This window comes from Lagenorhynchus albirostris, chromosome 19 (assembly GCF_949774975.1).
Source record: "Lagenorhynchus albirostris chromosome 19, mLagAlb1.1, whole genome shotgun sequence".
Lineage (NCBI taxonomy): Eukaryota > Metazoa > Chordata > Mammalia > Artiodactyla > Delphinidae > Lagenorhynchus > Lagenorhynchus albirostris.
Window position 1 is genome coordinate 33902453 of NC_083113.1, and position 19591 is coordinate 33922043.

The window sequence follows — 19591 nt, forward strand, 5'->3', positions numbered from 1 at the left end:
TTTAGTTCACAAGCACACATGAAAATGACCTTCCTGCATGTGAGAGTGGGACAGAGGAGGGAGACTCCCCCCCAGTCTGTACTGTGGGCCTGTCCGTGGCAGCCCAGCTGTGCAACTCTCAAAAAGAGACACCAAAGCAGCGTGGTGAATGCCTGGCACTCAGCATTCTGAGCTTACTCTTACATTTGGAAGGTTAGCTCCTAGACTAAGATACCATTACCCAAGAAAACAAGCACAAAGAAAAATAAGATAATTTCTTGGGGCTGATGTAACCTGTTCTGGCCCAATAGAGACCTGCCCTCCCCAACCTCCCCACCGTTGTCATCATAGTACGTGGGTTGGATGACCACCTCAGACTTGTCTGACTCCCTCAGACCCTTTTCCCTAAAGTCTAGACTCACTGGAGTGCCATTTGCCATTTGTGACCATGAATGCATGGTGGCCCTTTTTTGTCCTTGGAAGTGTGGTTGGGACTGTCCAACCTGGCTCAGCCCAGCATGTTTTTTCTGTGTCACAGCATCACATGATGAGTGGCTGGGGAAAGGAATCAGGTTTTTCCAGTGGTGGAAGGAAGACAGGGGAGGGCTGGTCTTCTTGGTCTTGGATGTGATCCAGTTGCTGTAGTCTTCCACCTTGATGTACAGGAACAGGCCAGGGCATTTCTCACCACCTTGAGACAGGATTCCTCTCAGCACCCACAGATTCAATTCCTTCAGCTCACACATCATTGGGTTTCCTGGGTCCCCCTGTGACAAAGGACAGAAAGCTTCAGGTCTTAGAAAAACTTGTTTTCTTTTTTAATATGTCCCTGTGCAATTTACTATCTTCTAGAAAAGTTTTACACTGGTTCTCACTGGAAATGGGGTAAGTTATAGGATAATATTTCCAATCTAGGCCACCTCCACCACAAATTCCAACAAGATGACCTTTCCTTTCATTATACAAATTATCTGTAGGCTCCTGCAGTTTGCCTGTAGCTTCCTGGATCTCATTTCATTTTCTTGCCCCTTTCCAGTACTTTGAATAAATCCTCCCTCTCTTTTGGTTTCTCACTCCTCAAATGTTATTTTGTTCCTTTCTGGCCTGGAATGCTCCCGTTTTTCCTTCTCTTCCCTATTTTGTTTCCATCCTTCGTTTAAGCTGCTTGCACCTACCCACAGTCCTGCTAGGGTCAGTCAGACTTGCAGGAAGCACACGCTGCCGGGCTGGGTTCACAGCTTTTCCAACCTGGCAGCTGCCTGCCAGTGCACCTCTCAGGAGCAGTCCTCTGGGCCCCGGGAGTTCTGCCACACAGACCTTATCTCCCTTCAGGTGAGTGGGTAGAAGCCCAGCACACTTGGCTGGACATGTGACCCTAACAGGTTAGCTAATTCTCTGAGCTAAAGTGGGGACACGGTTAGTGTCTGTAACACCGGCAGAGCTCCTGGCACAGTGCCTGACATACGGGATGCACTCAGTTAACAATTAGCTGCTATTACCCTGCTGTGCAGAAAAGGCCATCATTTTTAATGTGAAAAACTGAGAAATGTGGGAAAAGCAACAGGACAGCTACTAGGTATAATTTACCTTACCTGTCCTCCACCCTACCCCCCGCCCCCAGGCCTCCTCTTAAAGGAATACCTGCCCCCCAGCACCAGCCTGTGGTCCATCTTGATCCAAGAGGGAGTTTATCATCAAAGGCTGGCCAGCCACCTTTGACCTATGTGACCTGCCAGGCGAGACAGGCTGGGTGATCACAGTTTGCTCTCACTGTGTGGACTGAGGCACGGAGGGAGGGGGCTTGCAGCTGACAATGGGAAACAATCTGAACAGACTCAACAGTGAGAATTCAACAGGCAAAACAGTGGTCACCTCAGCCCCTGCCCATTCCCAGGCCTGGATGTTGGAGCTTTCTTGGGTTCCTACACACATGCAGCCTCTTTCACTAAACCCTCCTTTTTCTGAGGAGGCCACACCAGAACAGAAATGCAGGCAAATGGGAGAAGCAAAGAACACTTCTGCAAGCAGGGCCATGGGAGGCATGCTCTGCAAGGCTGCCATAATGCCCTGGTTGTCCCACAGCTGCACACACACGAGGATGACATTCCAGACTTCGCTCTGTGCTTCTCATTAGATGGAAGGGGGTGCTTGAGTGTGGAACTCTTTGATTTTTTCAGTTTCTCACATTCTACTGTTTGCATCCCATGCTGCCAAACAGCAGAGGGCGGAGATTTCATCCCTGAGCTCTGGCTGGTCCTCCTAGGACTGGTGAACTGGCTCTCATCTGCCCCTCATTGTGTCTTCCTGGGGCCCAGAGGCTCTCTGGCCAAGGATGGAGTGGTCTCCCCGCCGTTCACCAGTCCCACTCCCAATTTGCTTTAACTGTGCTTTTACAGCTTGAGGAAGAAAAAGAATGCCATTCAGGACAAATAGTTTTGACAAATGACTGTGCGGTCAACATCCCTGGCTATTGTGTGGTTTTGCAAGTTGCTGTTCCACTCGGGTGTAGAATAAGCTGCTGTTTCTATTCCCCGTGACGTGTAAGGCCGAGACTTCTGAAGCTCAAGCAACGGAGACAAAAAGCACCAGGTGCTCCAGCCCCACCTCATCTCCCAGGGGAGCGACCCCCTTTCATTGCGTGATCCTCAACCTTGACATCCAGCAAAAGCCCTAACAGTTGTGGGAACAAAGGAGGGGTGAGTTCAGAGCTATTCTACTTTTGCTGGATTTCTGAGGACCCGTTAGGGCAGACACTGAACCTGGGTAACTTATTCTACATGTGAGAAGTGTGGCTTTGAGGACCTCTGGACACTAGAACACATTTCCTAGGAAGGATCCTAGGTAGACAAGGCAACTTTTTTTTTTTTTTTGCAAGCACAATTCTCTTAAAAAACAAAGGACTGTCTACAGGTGTGCTACAGTTAAAAACCAATCTGACCTTTGTGGGTGGTTTAAAGAGGTGATCATTTAGAGGGTAAGCAGCTTACCATATTCCAGTGAATTTAAGATGCTCTTAAAAGTTAGCATCTTTGAAATGGGATGTGTCTTTTAATCAGTAGATTCCAGAGTTTCAGTGGCAGCGTTTTTACTTTCTCAGTGTTACATAAAATAATGGTGCATTCTGCACCTGACAGCATCCTGGATTTGATGAAGTGTGGTACTAGGTTGATGGAGTGGCTGATGGCAGGATTTTGTTAAGTAGCTACGTCTTCTACTGTATTTTAACACATTCTCTAATTTAAGAAGCTTCTACAATCCTCCGCCTGGAAGAGAGCCCAGGACAATGTAGGCACTTGATAAATGTTGAGCCAACTTTAGAAGGGCAAACTTATTTCCTGATGAAAGGCAGTCCCTCATGCTTTTGCAATAAAATGACTTTGAGAAAGAATTGTCCGCACATATGTATTTTTTCCTTTTTCTCTAAAAAACTTTCCCTAGATCCTCTGGAAAAAAAAATTCCCCATCAGGGAATCCTGAAGGTTACTTCGAGAAAAGTGGTTGATCAGTGTCTTGGACAATTTTAGAGTAGAGGAGGGAAACTCTGCCTGGAAATCTGGCAGACCTGAGTTCTCGCCTTTAAGATTTATTAACTCTGTGGCCCTGGTAAGCCACACTTTTTCCAGATACAGATATGAGGGGGCCTGGACAAGTGTTTGTGAATTCTGCACAGTTTCCTGAGGCAGTAGGACAGCCACACCTGGACAGCCCACATTCAGCTAGAGGGCAGGGCTTCTTACAGGGAAAAAGAAACCCAGTAATTGATGAACAATAGCATCAGGCTGGGTTCCAAAGAAGCCGAATACAGCGAGCCCGCGCTGTAGGCGTGCTCAGCGTATATCTGCACGTGTGGTTTGGACTCACTCTTTCAAACTTTTAGCTAATGAAAAAACATGTGACTTAGCCATGCTTTGTCATGTCACACTGAAAACAGTGACTGGTTAATCCATTTGGCAGATTGTTATTGAGCACTTGCTACCTGCCAAGTGCTGTTCGCCCTGGAGACGTCCATGAATCCCAGGTGACAGTCCCTGCCCTCACGGAGCTCACAATCCAGCGAGGGGGAGTCCTGAGGCTCCCCATGAAGTGACCACTGCTTACTCTCAGCCTGTAGCTTCTGTTCCACCACGTTCTTACCAAGCAGACGGCATCAGTTTCCATCTCTATGTGATTGCCACATCCTGTTTTCTCGATTTTGTTTAAGGGACACAAGTCGATGTCCTTCACGGAGATTTTCCTCAGGATACTCATTGTCATGTGATTTCCTGTCTGGACAACAGAGAGCCCGAGAATTATTCACAAGAAGACGTCCCCCGAGTCAACGCAACTACAACTCACATATCCAGATGGGAGTGAGTAGGAAATGTTCTGATAAACCCCCTTTTCCTCACAGAAATCCGAACCTGTGTCTCAGTTTTTACTGAAAACTACCTTTGCTTTGAACTTGAATGTGAAAATAGGCAGAGAAAATGTTCACATCTACATCTACAGAGAATGAATGCATTTCCTTGTTTGTTTCCCAAAAATAAAAGAAAACAAGGATGGCTCATACAAGAGGACTGTCAGCTCTGGTTCAGGGAATAATGTCCCCTGGCCCTTCGGTAACCTTGCACTCATTTCAGGCTGCTTGCTGCCCAAGTACTTCCAATTTTGGTGTAGGAATAGAAGAAAAAGGACCAGACGTAAGAATGGCCTCAAGAGGGCAAGCGCTGGCAATCTTGACGGATTAACTGAGGGTTCCAGCCCAACTCTAGAACCTCAGGCCACCTGAGTTATTGAGCTAAGCCCTAGAATGGTTCATCCCAGTCACCCCCACTGCTAGCACACACACAGCCTCCTCTAGGAGAAGAAAGGCATTAACTGCAGATGTGGGATTCCATCCTGCCACCCAGCAGTTCTGCAAGGCTGGTAGCATATGCAACTTTCTGCCGAGGAAGCAGATGGGCTGGACCAGGTTGTTGAACTGCATCGCCGTGTCTGTCTTCAGGAGGGCTATGTTATTTTTCATTGTTTTATTATCAAAGTCCTCATGGACGATGATGGTGTTCACTGGATATTCTTTGTGAGCGATCAGTTTTGCATCCATCTTAGCTATACCAACTATAGCAACAGCGTCCTTCCTGGAGAGAGAGCAAGGTAATCTTGAGAAGCCAAGAAAGTTTTCCAGAAATAAGACTTGTGTCTACAGTGTGGAAGCGTACTCCATATCCTAGGGAAAACTCAATACAGAATGCTCAACACTGAGACATACCCTTGTCAGCTCCCAGCCGGAAACAGATGGCACACTCAAATAAGGTAAACTGAGGAAAGTTTAATAAAGGGACTCTTTACAAAGGTCTCGCAGGACGTAGGGAAATCACAGAGACTAGTGCAGTATGCTGGGTTCCGGGTGGCATATGCAGCCTTCTGCTGAGGTAACAACAGGGTGTTGGTGGGAGGGAGTGGTCAGACAGAGCCATGGGGAGTGGGTCCCTTGGCTGGAGGAGGCATCCAGTCTGCAGTACCTGTCAGGGGAATACCTGACCTCACTTCCTTCCTCCCTCTGATCTCTTCCCAGTGCTCCCTTTGGCCAAACCCAACTGGAGCCCAGAAGGCAAGAGCGCCCATTGGTGTAACCCACACAGGTCAGCCTCCTGGCACCCAGCAGAATGGAAAAGAGTAGAGAGTGGGTCTGGAGGGGCAAATGGGAGAGATCCAGCATGGCTAGTAAAGTTGCTGGACTTCAGTGACAAAGAAGGAATCCTTGGGCATCCACACAAAACAGATTAAGTCATCTTAAGTTTGTCCTCTGATTTATTGTCTAAGCTGGGGGACTTGTGGGAGTGAAAGGGGATGCTAACAATAGGATAACAGGTGTAAACCAGGCCTCTCCCGGGGAATACTGGGATGTGTGATCTCCCACCTACAGAGGAAAAAATCAGAATGGCTTCAGACTTCTCCACAGCAAGATTTAATACCAGAAGCTGAGGTGCGGTGGGGGTGAGAATGCCTGTTAAGTCTTCAAACGGAAGCAGGGCAGCACAACATTTCTGAATATGTAAAACTCGAGGAAATATGGTTCTTGGGAGCCCTTTAAGAAACTACTTGGAGGGACTTCCCTGGCAGTCCAGTAGTTAGGACTCTGCACTTCCACTGCAGGGGGCACACGTTCAATTCCTGGTCAGGGAACTAAGATCCCACATGCTGTGCAACGTGGCCAAAAAAAAAAAAAACTACTTGAAGACAAATTTTAACCAATTCTAGTGTTGAATGGAAAAAATCCAGCAAAGTGATGGTCAGTAAGTGTGGAATTCGTTATAATATGGGTCTAAAATTAAAACAAAAGAGAAACTTTTAAAGTTATAGATAGGAGTAGTGATGTAAACCAGCAGAGGTAGGTATATACACCAATTTTCTTGGAAGTCTAAACTATTATTTATGGAAGTCTAAACTATTATTTATTTATATAATATATGAAATAACAGGGGTGTACAAATATATATATATATATGAATCAAGGTAAACATTAAAGTACATAAATAAGCTATTAAAATTGTGTGGTCATGAAGAATGAGGGAAGAAGTGAAAAGACAGGAATTCTGGCATCAGCCACAGTAGAATCTATAGAGGACTATCCAGAGAGAAACAAGATTTGTGTGTCTTCCATGAAATTATAATTCTAAGATGACCAGGAGAACACAACTTCAAACTTTCCAAATTTGTCAGAAGAGACATACAAAACAAAGCCATATAATGAAGAGAAAAACAGCAAGCAATAAAAACAGAAGAGTCCAAAATAAAAACAAAAAGCAGGAGCTTCATTCTGAACACCAGAGCAGAAGAGCCAAGACAAAGAAAGGCCATTCATGATGATAAGGAATTCAGTCTGCAGTGAAGAGTTCACTTATAAATATCTGCAGCAAGTGATACAATGTTCATGAATTAAATTCCAGGAAATAGGAGGAGGAAAAGCCAGAAATTTGTAATTCACCTCAGTCAGCCTAGGATAGATCAAGTAGACTCCCTGCCCTAATTTTATATATTAAATTGTACTCCAAGGACAGAAAATGAGCTCTTTAATTTACCTGTGGAAAATATTCATACGGACCACATAGTAGACCCCAAAGATAACATCAACAAATTCCTTAATAGATCACCATGCAGTCTAACTCAAACTTAAATCATGTTAAAATACAAAACAAAACACCCTATTACCTGGATATTTTTAAATGGTCTTTAATAAAACCCAGAGTCAGAGAGGAAATCAAAACCAAAACAGCAGGGCTTCCCTGGTGGCGCAGTGGTTGAGAGTCTGCCTGCCGATGCAGGGGACACGGGTTCGTGCCCCGGTCCGGGAGGATCCCACGTGCCGCGGAGCGGCTGGGCCCGTGAGCCATGGCCACTGAGCCTGCATGTCCGGAGCCTGTGCTCCTCAACAGGTGAGGCCACAACAGTGAGAGGCCCACATACAGCAAAAAAAAAAAAAAAAAAAACCAAAACACCAGACCAGATAGAAAATAGCAGTAATGAAAACACTACATAGAAAACAGAACCTCTCTGGAGGGCTGGTTGGCAACAGCTATCAAGATTTAGTCCAGTTTTTCCACTCTTAGGTTATTCGTGCAACAGTATACTTCCATGTATGTGAAATAATGTGTGTACAAGTATATCTACTGCAGCATTTTTTGCTACTAGTGAAAGATTGGAAACAACCCAAATTTCCATTATTAGAGGACTGTGTAGTTATGGTACATCCATATGGGATACTGGGCAGCTAACTGATGCATATAATGAGGTAACTTTCTATGTATCGATAAGAAAGGATCACCCAACATTCATGACAGAGTGAAAAAAGCTAAGAGTGGAATAATGTATATGGTGTGTTACTAATTGTGTTGGTGGGTGTTATGGACTGAATTGTGTCCCCCCATATTCATAGGTGAAGCCCTAACCCCCAGTGTGAATGTGTTGGGAGATAGGGCCTTTAAGGAGGTAATTAAGGTTAAATGAGTCCATAGGGTGGGGCCCTAATCCAACAGGACTGGTGTCCTTATAAGAAGAAGAGACAGCAAGAATGTGTGCACACAGAGGAAAGGCCATAGGAGAACACAAGGAGAAGGTGGCCGTCCACACGCCAAGGAGTGTCCTTGGGAGAAACCAACCCTGCTGACACCTTGATCTTGGACTTCCAGGCCTCTGGAACGGTAAGAAATAAATTTCTATTGTCTAAGCCACCCTGTCTGTAGTATTTCATTGTGGCAGCCCCAGCAGATTAATACAGGGGAGAAAGAAAATTCTCTCTCTGTCAATAGATATGAGTCAATATAGATATACCTATAGGTATGTAGATATCCATGAGTGCATGGAGTGTTTCAGGAAGAACACCCAAGAAACTGGTGACAGAAATGGCTCAAGGGAGGGAAATGATGACTAAAGGGCAGGGAAGGGGAGGAGCTGATTTTCATTATACACCCTTTGATTCCTCATGAACATCACAGTATTACATGTATTTTCATTTAAATACATGTATTTTTAATTAAAAAATACAAATCATATGTTAAAAAATTCAGCAATTGTACAATATCTCATCAAGGGTTTACACTATAATGTATTTGGCCAGTTATAGTAATTATATTCTCTCTCCCCACACTCTATATGTGTATATATAATATATAATGTATAAATAGTATATAATATATAGTATATATACTATAAATTATATACTATATATTTATAAATTATAGTATGTATACTATATTATGTACTGTATAATATATACTATATATAGTATATATCACATATAATATATATCTATATAATATATTGAATAGATGGATCTATATGTAATTATATATAGAAGTTATATACTATGTATCATATATAATATAAACTATAAAATAGTAACTATATCATAATTTACTTATCCATGATAATCAGACATTACACTTCCAGTGTTTTGTGTGTAATTAATCATCCTATGAACAACTTGTGCATAAAACTTTTCCAGTGGTTGAAATTATTTCCTTAATGTTGATACCCAAAAGTGAAATCATTGGGTCAGAAAGTGAGACGTTTTATCAAAAAAAGTTATTCCTTTAATAGCATGTATAGGCTTTTTTTCTTTTTCTGGTTTAAGAGAATGCCCATTTACTGTAAACAATTTGGAGAATACAGAGAAGTTCAAAGAAGAAAACAAATCACATGCATTCTGAGCACCCAGAGATGGGCACTCTTCAAGTGTTTGCGTATTTCCTTCAAGTCTTTTCTCTATGTGCATGTGTTTGTGGCAGTCACATTGTTAAGGCCTGAGGTAAGTGTGTTAAGGTAAGGGCTCCTATCAATTCAGTTAAACAAGATAAGCAATAGGAACCTCTAGTAGCAAGAGTCAGTGCCTCTCCAATAAAGATGTTTAAAAAAATTTTTTTTAAAGTGTCTAAAAATAAAAGAGTCAGTGCCTTTGTGATTGTAATAAAATGGGAACAAATATCCTTCCTGTAGAATATGGAGAAACAATCGTTTCACTTTGCAGTTGTGCAGCTGGCAGTCCTCACAGCAGAGGAGACACAGACTGCGCCAACCTTGGCAACTGGTGACTTCAGGAGCCCCAAACTCACAGTGAGCACTGCGCTGGTAAAAAGCCCTGTTGCCCTGTCACTGGGCATCCACCTTCCAGGCCTCCCCAAGCTGAGCAGGAAACAGAGCCCCCCCACTCCGCCTCGGTGGGCTGTGTAGACTCCAAAGGAGGGGTACTGGCCTGTTTTGAAAGGCGGATGCGATGCTGAGGATCCAGAACTCACTGAGGATGCTGCCGAAAGCCAGGTGGGTGTACTGGACATCCTGCAGCGACACCACCCATGGGAACTCCTCGTCTTCGACCAAACCCTCCTCGGAAGTTTCCACAGTGTTGCTTTTCTGGATGCCGCAAGCTGCAGGGGGTTGTGCAGGGGCCTCACTGCTGGGGCAAAGAACTGGAGGCCTGGGGCTGCCGCCACCGCACCAGACCCCAGGACCCGCTCGCACTTCCGCTGGTTCCCCACTTTTTCTGGCTCTCTGTCCTGGTCACCACTAACTCTACCACCCACATTTATTTTCCTAGTGGGTCTTCTTCCCCATAAAAGGCCCTTGGCGGGTCTCCCTCCCTAGTCCATGTGCCCTGTCCCGATGAGTCCCCGTGCCTGGCCTCCTTAGTGGACCAGGGGTGCCCATCTCATCCTCGCCTATGCAGAGTGGAGTATAGGGATTCTCAAGCTGACTGAACATTTCATCCGCCTGCTGCCCGGCCCCTCCCGGACCCCTGGAGATGAGGCCTGGGCATTAATGTTTTCCAAAATCTCCCCAGGGTATATTCGAATGTGTACTTGGGGTTGAGAACCACTAGTGTTTCAGCAAGTCCCTGGACACAGTGTCCCAAGTGCAGTTGGCCCCTATGTGTTGAGACCTGGGGAGAGCCACTCCTCTGTCTGGGCCTCAGTTTCCTTTTATGAGAGGTGGGGTAACACACACCTCTCACAAGAGGAGAGTTGTGTCCCCATGACTGATAATGCTAACCCCAGGGGACAATTCCATCTTTTCCCCATGTAAACCACTGCTCTGGTAGCCACTGCATGAGTACCCAGTGCTTTTTTTCTAAATCGGTGGCCCTGGGTTCTGTGTGTCACATGGTGGGTAGCACCAGCTGAAAAAGTCAGGTCATTGGTGGCTTCTTTTTCAGCCATTCATCCAACCGCACACGCAGCCCTGCTGAGTTAGGGGCTGGGCTGGCAGGGAAGGATTTCGGGATCCTGTCCCCGCCCCAGGGGAGGTCACAGTGCACAAGGGAGACAGACACATTGGAGAGTGGCAGCATTCAGAGAGACTTGTGACACAAGGGACAGTGCCCGGAGTATACAGAGGAGGGGGCATGGATTCTGCCCAGAACATGAAGTCTGGGAGGGCTTCCCCCAGGAGGTGACCTCTGAGGTGAACATCAATGACAGAGAGTTTCCAAACCATGACGCTGAAGTTGACTGAACATTCAGTATAGTCATTAAAAGACCACAGCAGACCTCCATTCTAGGGCGTCATGTGATCAAACATCTCTATGAGTTGACACTTGGAGTCTTTGCTGAAACAGTGACAAGAGCTGGTTGTTAGCAAGATGATGTCTGTAAGGCCACCAAGTGCTTCAGGATCACCAGAGACAAGAATTCCGTTTTTTTTCCACAGGACATTGGCAATCTGTAGTGAACGAGGCACTAACCAACTCTTCCTAACGCACGAAGAACCTACAGGTTTGTGATGACTTTTGCTTTTTCAAAGCTCTAGCTGGCTGATTCATTTGTCCTTATAAAACTCTTGAACAGCCAGGATATAATGAGGAAATCTGCCTCAGAGATGAAATGTTTGCCCCAGGTCCCTTGCCTGAGGCTTTTTAAGAGAGGAGAGAGGCCCTGTCTGTGTTTTGTCTCCTTGGGCTGCAAGGAGACGGAGGAGGCCTGGAAGGTGGGACGGTCCTCTTGGCGTGTGTATGCGTGTGTGTGCGTGCACGGGAAGCCTCTCCTGTCCCCCATCTAACTCCAGGAAGACAGGAGAGAGCCAGCTGGGGTGGCAGAGGTGGGGCAGAGCCTGCTTTAGTCAGGTGCCCCACTCCGTCTCCCCTTTCCAGGCCGGAATTTTAGTCCTGGACAACCTGGGGGTCAGGGAGGGGACTGCAGCTGCCACTTCTGCCAACTAAGGCCAGGCAGCCTCTCAGGCACCTCCCTATTCCCGGGCCGGGCCCTGCAGTTGGGGGTCAGTTTAGAGGTAACAATAAGGTTTAAGGATGAAGGGTTTCATCGGAACAATACTGAAGTAGAAACACAGGGAAGGCCCGGTTGCCAAGTGCATAAGACGCACCTCGGGCCCCCACCCCGGCTCAGGAAGGATGTCTGCCACCTGACGGAGCGCAGGGAACGTGCCTCCGGAAGAGCAGGGCAGGGCTGTGAGTGGGGAGGCAGGCCTCACGCCAACCCCCTCTGCGCAGGGGGCCTCTCCATAGCCTAAGGCTTGTCCCCCTAACCGTACTCTCACCAAGGACTAGGCCTGACATCAGGCTGCTGAAGCCACAGTTTCCTACATCCACGCCACACGCCCCACTCTGTCCCTGGTTCCCACCACCAATGCAAGCTGCCCAGAGCAAAATGCCATGAATCACCTACCCCCTGAGTCCCTCTCTGGACATTAAGGACCATTTTCTCTTCCGGGATGATTCCCCCTGCCATGTCACACAATCAGCTAAAGTTGGGAAGGAAGAGAGGAGCACACTCACTGGCAGAAGCATGGGAGACGTAGAACAGCACCAAGAGCGTCCGTCTCATCACTTCCATCCCCAGAGAGAGCCGCAGCAGACACCATGGGCAGCTGTGAACACAGAACAGCCAAACGCATGGGCTTTTCCTCTCCTCCCCAAGGTGGTGATTTTCCCCCAGCGTCAGAGTCCCTGCCTCTACTCCTTTCCACTGACAAAACTTCCAAGACATGGGAAACATCCTATTTTTTGGGTCCGTGCCGTAAAGAGGCAGGAACCAGCTGCCCAGCCCCGCTCTTCAGCTGGCGACGCGTAAGACAGCCCAGCAAGAGAAGGTGGCCATGCCGGTCAGTTTTCTCCACAATCCAGGGCCTCCGGCTTTCCCGCAGAGCTGGGTCTCAGAAAAGGGTCATCTTTCTTTTTTCTTTTTTTTTTTTGTTTTGCGGTACGCGGGCCTCTCACTGCCGCGGCCTCTCCCGTTGCAGAGCACAGGCTCCGGACGCGCAGGCTCAGCGGCCATGGCTCACGGGCCCAGCCGCTCCGCGGCAGGTGGGATCCTCCCAGACCAGGGCACGAACCCGTGTCCCCTGCATTGGCAGGCAGACTCTCAACCACTGCGCCACCAGGGAAGCCCAGGGTCATCTTTTGACGCGTGGAATTCAACCCTAGCCTTAACTCTGTAGCTGTAAAATGCTGCTGACAGCAAAAAGCAGGTGTTCCGTGAAAGCCTACCCTGATTTTGCCCCTCCTACTAAACTCTACTGAAATTTCTTCTAGTTGGTGACAGCTCATCCTTTTACATAGTAACTGCCCCAGCATGTCACTCAGTTCATTCACACAATCACCCTGTGAGGTGGACACTATCATCATTCCCATTTTACAGATTCAGAAACTGATACTCAGAGACATTGAGAATCCCACCCAAGGTCACACAGCTGCCAAGTGGTAGAGCTGGAATTCAAAGCCCAGGCGTGCTCCTCCATCAGCCCCACCACCAGGCCTACCCTCACCTCAGACAATGCACAAAAGCCCAAGGAACCCGTGCATGCCGTCCTCAGTCACCATGTTCTGCTCATACCAAGTGTTTCTTGTCGTCAGAATGGTTCTCAGAGTTCTTCCGTGAACTGCTCCTGCTAAAGGAGAAATGAACTCACCCTGACCTTACACCGCAGAGCTCAACAGAGGGATTCCTGCTACCACATTGGGAAGAATGTTCCATTGTGGCATCATAGTTACCATGGTGTCACCAAGCAAACATCTGGACATGGGGACGCAGGAGGAGCCGGGATGAAAAGCCTGCCTGTTTCCTAAACTTGGCAGGGCTATTCTGGAAGCCTGCCTCTCCCCAAGTCTGGCTGAGATGGCATCCCTTTCGCTGGATCACAGAGTCCGGTCCAGTCGTGGCCGTGGTCTGTCTGCCTCCTCAGAACCTGCCCTGTGTCTACATGAGTCTGTCTGACTGGATGGAGGAAGCCCACGACTTGGGTGGGTTTGGTTTTTCCAATCCCTGACAACATTTCTTACACTCTCTCTGTGGTTTCCTGGAGGCTCAGCCCAGTTTTCTTTAGCTCCCACAGCTTGTGGGTCCACGTGGAGCTACCAGAAGGGCCCTGCCAGACCACCAGGCCAGATGGATCTGCACTCTGGCCGCTACGAACAGCTCTGGCTTCAGCACAAATGCCAGGACTTTAGGAAAGTGTCGAGAACGTTGTGGTGAGATGTAACTCCACGGAACCAGAGGGCTCGCAGGCTGCTGGCGCAGGTGCGTAAATGGCACTCATTGGACAGACAGATGAATGGGGAAAGGATGGCTGGATAGAGAGCAAAGCCTGACTAGAGAGGAGCCACTATCTCCTTCCCCTCACGGTTTCCCTGACACCCATCCCATGTGTGCCTCGCCAGCCTCTATCACCTCCAGCACCGAGCAGGGCTTGGCTTCTGCTGGGAGAATGGAATCGGTAAGATTTTTGGCAGTGGGAGAGATGGGAGCTGTTGATACTTCAGTATGCTCCACATTGCAGGTCTCAGAGAGCTTTCACATTTTCTCATTCAGGATTCACAATCACTGTGCCAGGATGAGGGAATTACCCAAGTTTCCAGATGGAAACAGAGTGCCTCAGGGTGGGAAAGTCACTTCCCTAAAGCCGAACACCCGGAAACCGTGGGCAGGATTCCAACCCAGATCCTTCCAACTCCAGGGTCAACGATCTCCAAGTCTGCATTTCTCAGCCTGGACCACGTGCTACCTTTATAGGGGACGGAAGTAGCAACAGTGATTGGGGCAAAGTCAAAGTCTGCTCTGTAAGAATGGAGATGCTGAGGTTAGTGCCCAAGACCCTGACTCTCTCCAGATTCCTCTTTAAATTTCTTCATGAAAAGAGGTCATGCGCAAACCACCAGAAACACTCTCTCTCCTCACAGGAAGGATCTAGCATAACCCACGATAAGAAAGGCTCAGAATCCTGCAGGGGCCCAGCAGACCTTATAGACAGTGGGCCTCAAATCTTCATCCTCTCTGGGCCACTTATTACAGACTGCCAACTTTAGGTAAATTAAAAAAAAATTCATCACAACGTTTTAAATAATTCTTTAAGGTTAATAATAATAAAATTTTTATTTTATATATTTGAGAGGAAATTCATTTTCCATCTTACACCAAGGGCTCCATATCCAGGACAGTGACAGCATGAAACATATGTCGTTTTTCAACCTGTCACTTTCTATTTTTACTCTTTATTTACATTAAGTTAGAAAATCCTAACTCTCAGAGGACGTTTGAAATCGCAGCATGTTCTGGGGGCTCCATCAGATATTCAGTTCAGTGTATTCAGATTGAACGTGGACTCTAAAATCACGGAGAGAGTTTTTTCACTGATGACTGTTCTCTGGTGCTCAGGGACCTGCCCACCATGCTCAAAACCTGGGGAGTTGAAATTGTCTTCTAGAAAGTTGAAAGTTTGATTCTGAGAGATAGTGATGGTCGGATTTCTAGTCCGCTTGGTTTCTTTTCCCTCTGGAAAATATTTCTTCATGTCCCATTGCAGCTTTGGAAAATGTTTTTTCAACATGCCAATAAGAGCTTTACCACACTTCAGAAATCTCTTGTGAAATTAACAGGACAAAAAATATCAAGCATTTCTTCATTTATGTACCACCTATTTTCCAAGCATTGCTTCCTACTCATCCCTGGTTTGTTGAATCGTTAAGCAAAATATCTACTCACCCAAATATGTCATAGTCATTGCTCACCTGCTTGGGGTGACTTTTCTACTATACCGAGACAACATCCTACAAAGTCTCTTGAACAGGAATTGTGTCACTAGCTCATGCTGCCTTCTTTTTGAGTTATTTTTCATTAATGTCGCTCACTGAAGGCTTCCCAATCATGGTATGATGTCTGCTATGAAGAGCATAACTTTGAATCAGGCTTTTGCCATTTAGATATCTTTTCTGCTTAGGAAAAAAAAAAAAGCAAGAATTTTAAATTCAAGAAGCATTATAATGCCCTCATTCCAGAAAAAAAAAAATCTAGAACTTATATACCAAGAGGTCATTGTGCTTGTTTGAAAATGACAAAAATATTTTAATGGTGTCATGCCATGATTTGGAAATTTTATTTTCAGATATCTGTATTGGATTTGCAAGTTTTTCATGAAAGAGATCATCCATAGAATGTTTCAAATCTTCCTAGAAAGGTTTAAAATAGAATATCAGGTTTACCATGTCCTTAACCCCTAAATAAAGAACTTGTATGCAAGACTTTTTCAATTCTTATCAAAATGAAACGCATTTCATTAGCCACTGGCCCCTGAAAATCAAATTACCCAATCAACAATCTTTGAAACAGGCTGATAATGAACATTTGTACCACGTGTAGCTGTGTCAGTGTAAATTTCCCTAATGAAAACCTCCAATTTTAAGTCATTTAATTTAAAAGGAACATTTAACAGATATATTTCTTTAAGTCAAACTTACCACACAACACAAGAGCTAGGACATTACCATTATCTTGTATTTGCCCTCTCTCTCATTCTCTTGCTCTTTGTTTTATAATAAGTTTATCCATGTGTATATATGCTTAAACTATATATTGAGTACATGGGCAAGAGTTTCTCTAGGCTGTGTATACTGGACATAGGGTTGCTAGGTCAAAGGATATGTTAGGATATACCTGTTTTTAGAAGACAATGCTAGACTGTTTTCCAGGGTGGTTGTACCAATTTATACTCATACAAGCAGCGTATATGGGTCCCTGCTGATCCATGTCCTTTCCAACAGTTGCCACCGTCAGCCTTAATTTTTGGCCAATCCAATAGGTATGAATGATATCTCATTCCTAATTTGCACTTCCCTAATTATAATGTTGAGGATACTTTCCCACATGTTTATTACCTCTACAAGTTAATGCTCGTGTCTTCTGCCCCTTTTTTTCTGTTGGGTTCTTATTGCTATGTAAGAATTCTTAATACATTCTGAATATTGTTCACTGTAGGTATGGTGAATATCTTCTACCAGTTGTGGCCTTTGTTTTCACTTTTGATTTCTTTATGGTGTTTTGAAAAAACAGAGGTCTCAATTTTAGGTTTAATAAAGTCAAATGTATGAACATTTACAGCTAGGGCTCTTTTGTCTTGTTTAAGAAACCCTTCCGTAGGTCAACGTCAGAGATCTGTTCTACTATATCATCTTCTCAAATCTTTCGAGTTTTGTCCTTCACACGTAAGTCCTCAGTCTGTCTGGGATTTTTTTGTGCATGGTGTAGATTCACTTTTTCTCACGTGGGTACTCAGTTGTGCTAGCATTATTTCTCCACAGGTCTCCAATGTGACCTCAGACATGTATCAGCGTTTCATTTGTGCCTGGGTCTGTTTCTGAGCTCTCTCTTTTGTTACACTGGTCATTTTGTCTATATCCCTGTGTCAATTCCACACAATTTTATTATAGTATTATAGTATTGAAATATGATAGGAAACTCCCTGACGGTTCCGTGGTTGGGACTCTGAGCTCTCACTGCCGAGGACCTGGGTTCGATCACTGGTCAGGGAACTAAGATCCTGCAAGCCTCGCGGCGTGGCCAAAAAATATATAATATATATTTTTGTACAAAGCTATACAAGCCCTATATCTAGTAAGGCAAGTGCTCTCACCTAATTCTTTTCCTTTAGGAATGCCCTGACTATTCTTGGCTTTTTTTTTCTTGACTCTAATGCTGGCACAACTGAGTACCCACGTGAGAAAAAGTGAATCTACACCATGCACAAAAAAATCCCAGACAGACTGAGGACTTACGTGTGAAGGACAAAACTTGTAAGATTTGAGAAGATGATATAGTAGAACAGATCTCTGATGCTGACCTACAGAAGGGTTTCTTAAACAAGACAAAGAGCCCTAACTGTAAATATTCAAATGTACTTTTTAGAATCAACTTGGCAACTTCCACACACACAAAAAAGCAAAAACGAAAACAAAAAACACCTTCTAAGATTTGGATTAGAATTGCATTCCATCAGTAGATCAATCTGTGGCTAATATAACATCTTTACAATATTGAGTCTTCTTATCCATGAGCACAATGTATCACTCAAGCTAATTAGATCTCCTTTAAGATTTTTAGGCACAGTTTTATGATTTTCTGCAAAAAGGTCTTGCACATCTTTTGATAGAATTTATTCCTAGGTATCTTACACTTTTTGGTTGCAATTAAATGATGTCTTCTTTTATTATTCTTTTTAACCATTTCCCTCTAAACCATCACTATTTCTAATAATTTACCTTTAGATTCTTTCGGATTTTCCATGTAAAGAATTATATCACCTGCAAATAATGACAGTTTTGTTTCTCCCTTTACAGTTGTTATGCCTTTCATTTCTTGTCTTACAGCCTAAGACCTCCAGTACAAAACTGAATAGAATCAGTAATAGCGGGCATCCTTGTCTTCGTCAAAGGGAAGGTTTCTAACACTTCCTCATTTAGAATAATATATGATAATAGATCGTTAAATAGATTTACTTAATTAGGTTAAGGAGCTCCCCTTTTATTTCTAGGTTTTGTTTTGTTTTAATCAAAATCTGGGATTGAATTTTGTCAAATAATTTTTTGGTGTCAGTTAAGATAATCATATGGTTTTTCTTCTTGAATTGGTTAGTGTGATTAATAAAGCATACAGAATTTCTCAAATTAAACCACTCTTGAATTTCAAGGATTAATGTTATCTTTTTATACACTACTATTTGCCAGTGTTTTATATAGGACTTTTGGCATCTGTGTTTGAGAGTTAGATTGGCTTATAATTTTCCTTTCTTGTTGTTGTATCAGTTTTAAGGCCCTGTGGAATTAGTTGGGAGATAGAAATGGTCTGTTCTCTGAAATTTTGCAGAACTCGTTTGAAAACTACCCCGGTCTGGTGTTTGCAGGGAAATTTTTAAAGCTGATTAATTTTTTTAGTGCTCCTAGGACTATACATCTTGACGTGCTTTGGTAAGTTATATTTTTCTAGGAACTTTTCCATTTTGTTAGTTTTCAAATTATTGGCATAAGGACTATAGTACTCACTGTCTTTTAAAATCTCTATTGTAAAAGTTAACATTCTTTTTTCATTCCTAATATTGTTTATTCATGCCTCTGTCTATTCTTTATCAGTCTCTCCAGAGTTCCAGTTTACCTGTGTTTTCAGACTAAATTTTTGTCTTTGTTGATCTCTTTGTCTTTTGTTTTTGGATTTTTTTTAGGTTTTTTTTTTGGTATCTTTGTGTTTTAGCTTATTGCTAACATCTTTTTTTAGTACTAGCACTGGTTTATTACTTTGTATCTTTGTTTTCTAGCTTATTATTCTCTACCCTTAGACTTATTATTTGTTTTCTTCTACCTTCTTTAGGTTTATTTTGTTTTCTTTTTCTACAATTTCAGGCTGGACATTCAGCTCATGAATTTTTTGCCCTCTTCTCTAAAATAAGCACTTAAGACTTCATGTTTCCCTTTAAGTTCTACTTTCTTAGCATTTCTTAAGTTTAAAGTTTTGATACCTTGTGCTTTCCTTATCATTCATCTCTAAGTATTTTTACATTTCCATTATGATTCTTTTTTGACTCTTGAACTACTTAGAAATGTGGGGTTTTTTAAAATGTATTTTATTTATATATTTTTGGCTGTGTTGGGTCTTCGTTGCCGCTGTGGGCTTTCTCTAGTTGCAGTGAGCGGGGGCTACTCCTTGTTGTGGTGCATGGACTTCTCATTGTGGTGGCTTCTCTTGTTGCTAGAGCATGGGCTCTAGGTGCGCGGGCTTCAGTAGTTGTGGCTCGCGGGCTCTAGAGCATGGGATCTAGAGCGCAGGCTCAGTAGCTGTGGCGCACAGGCTCAGTTGCTCCGCAGCAT

General features: G+C 44.4%; 2 protein-coding genes and 1 long non-coding RNA gene across 7 annotated transcripts in view; 2 read left to right on the top strand and 1 right to left on the bottom strand.

The window, feature by feature from the left end:
* Positions 1–4495, top strand: part of CCDC113 (coiled-coil domain containing 113) — a 35140-nt gene extending 30645 nt beyond the window's left edge. For all 3 annotated transcript variants that reach the window (XM_060131658.1, XM_060131661.1, XM_060131660.1), the window contains 2 exons: positions 2525–2675; positions 4181–4495. In XM_060131658.1, coding sequence (XP_059987641.1) covers positions 2525–2653 — 129 coding nt within the window. In that variant the 3' untranslated portion in view covers positions 2654–2675; positions 4181–4495. The remainder of the gene's footprint in view (positions 1–2524; positions 2676–4180) is intronic.
* On the bottom strand, positions 1–12330 carry PRSS54 (serine protease 54). The gene is given in 6 exon segments (XM_060131662.1): positions 1–746; positions 4114–4245; positions 4838–5096; positions 9710–9881; positions 12242–12290; positions 12292–12330. Coding segments are annotated over 6 exon segments (1194 nt in total). The 5' UTR covers positions 12328–12330; the 3' UTR covers positions 1–200.
* LOC132510003 (uncharacterized) overlaps positions 8050–19591 on the top strand; it is a 21673-nt gene continuing 10131 nt past the window's right edge. The window contains exons 1-6 of one of the 3 annotated variants that reach the window (XR_009537207.1): positions 8050–8159; positions 9092–9774; positions 11161–11225; positions 13319–14178; positions 14274–14541; positions 14642–14767. This is a non-coding gene — a long non-coding RNA (uncharacterized LOC132510003). Of the gene's footprint in view, positions 8160–9091; positions 9775–11160; positions 11226–13318; positions 14179–14273; positions 14768–19591 lie in introns of all 3 variants that reach the window. The other 2 variants (XR_009537206.1, XR_009537205.1) reach the window with 2 other exon arrangements.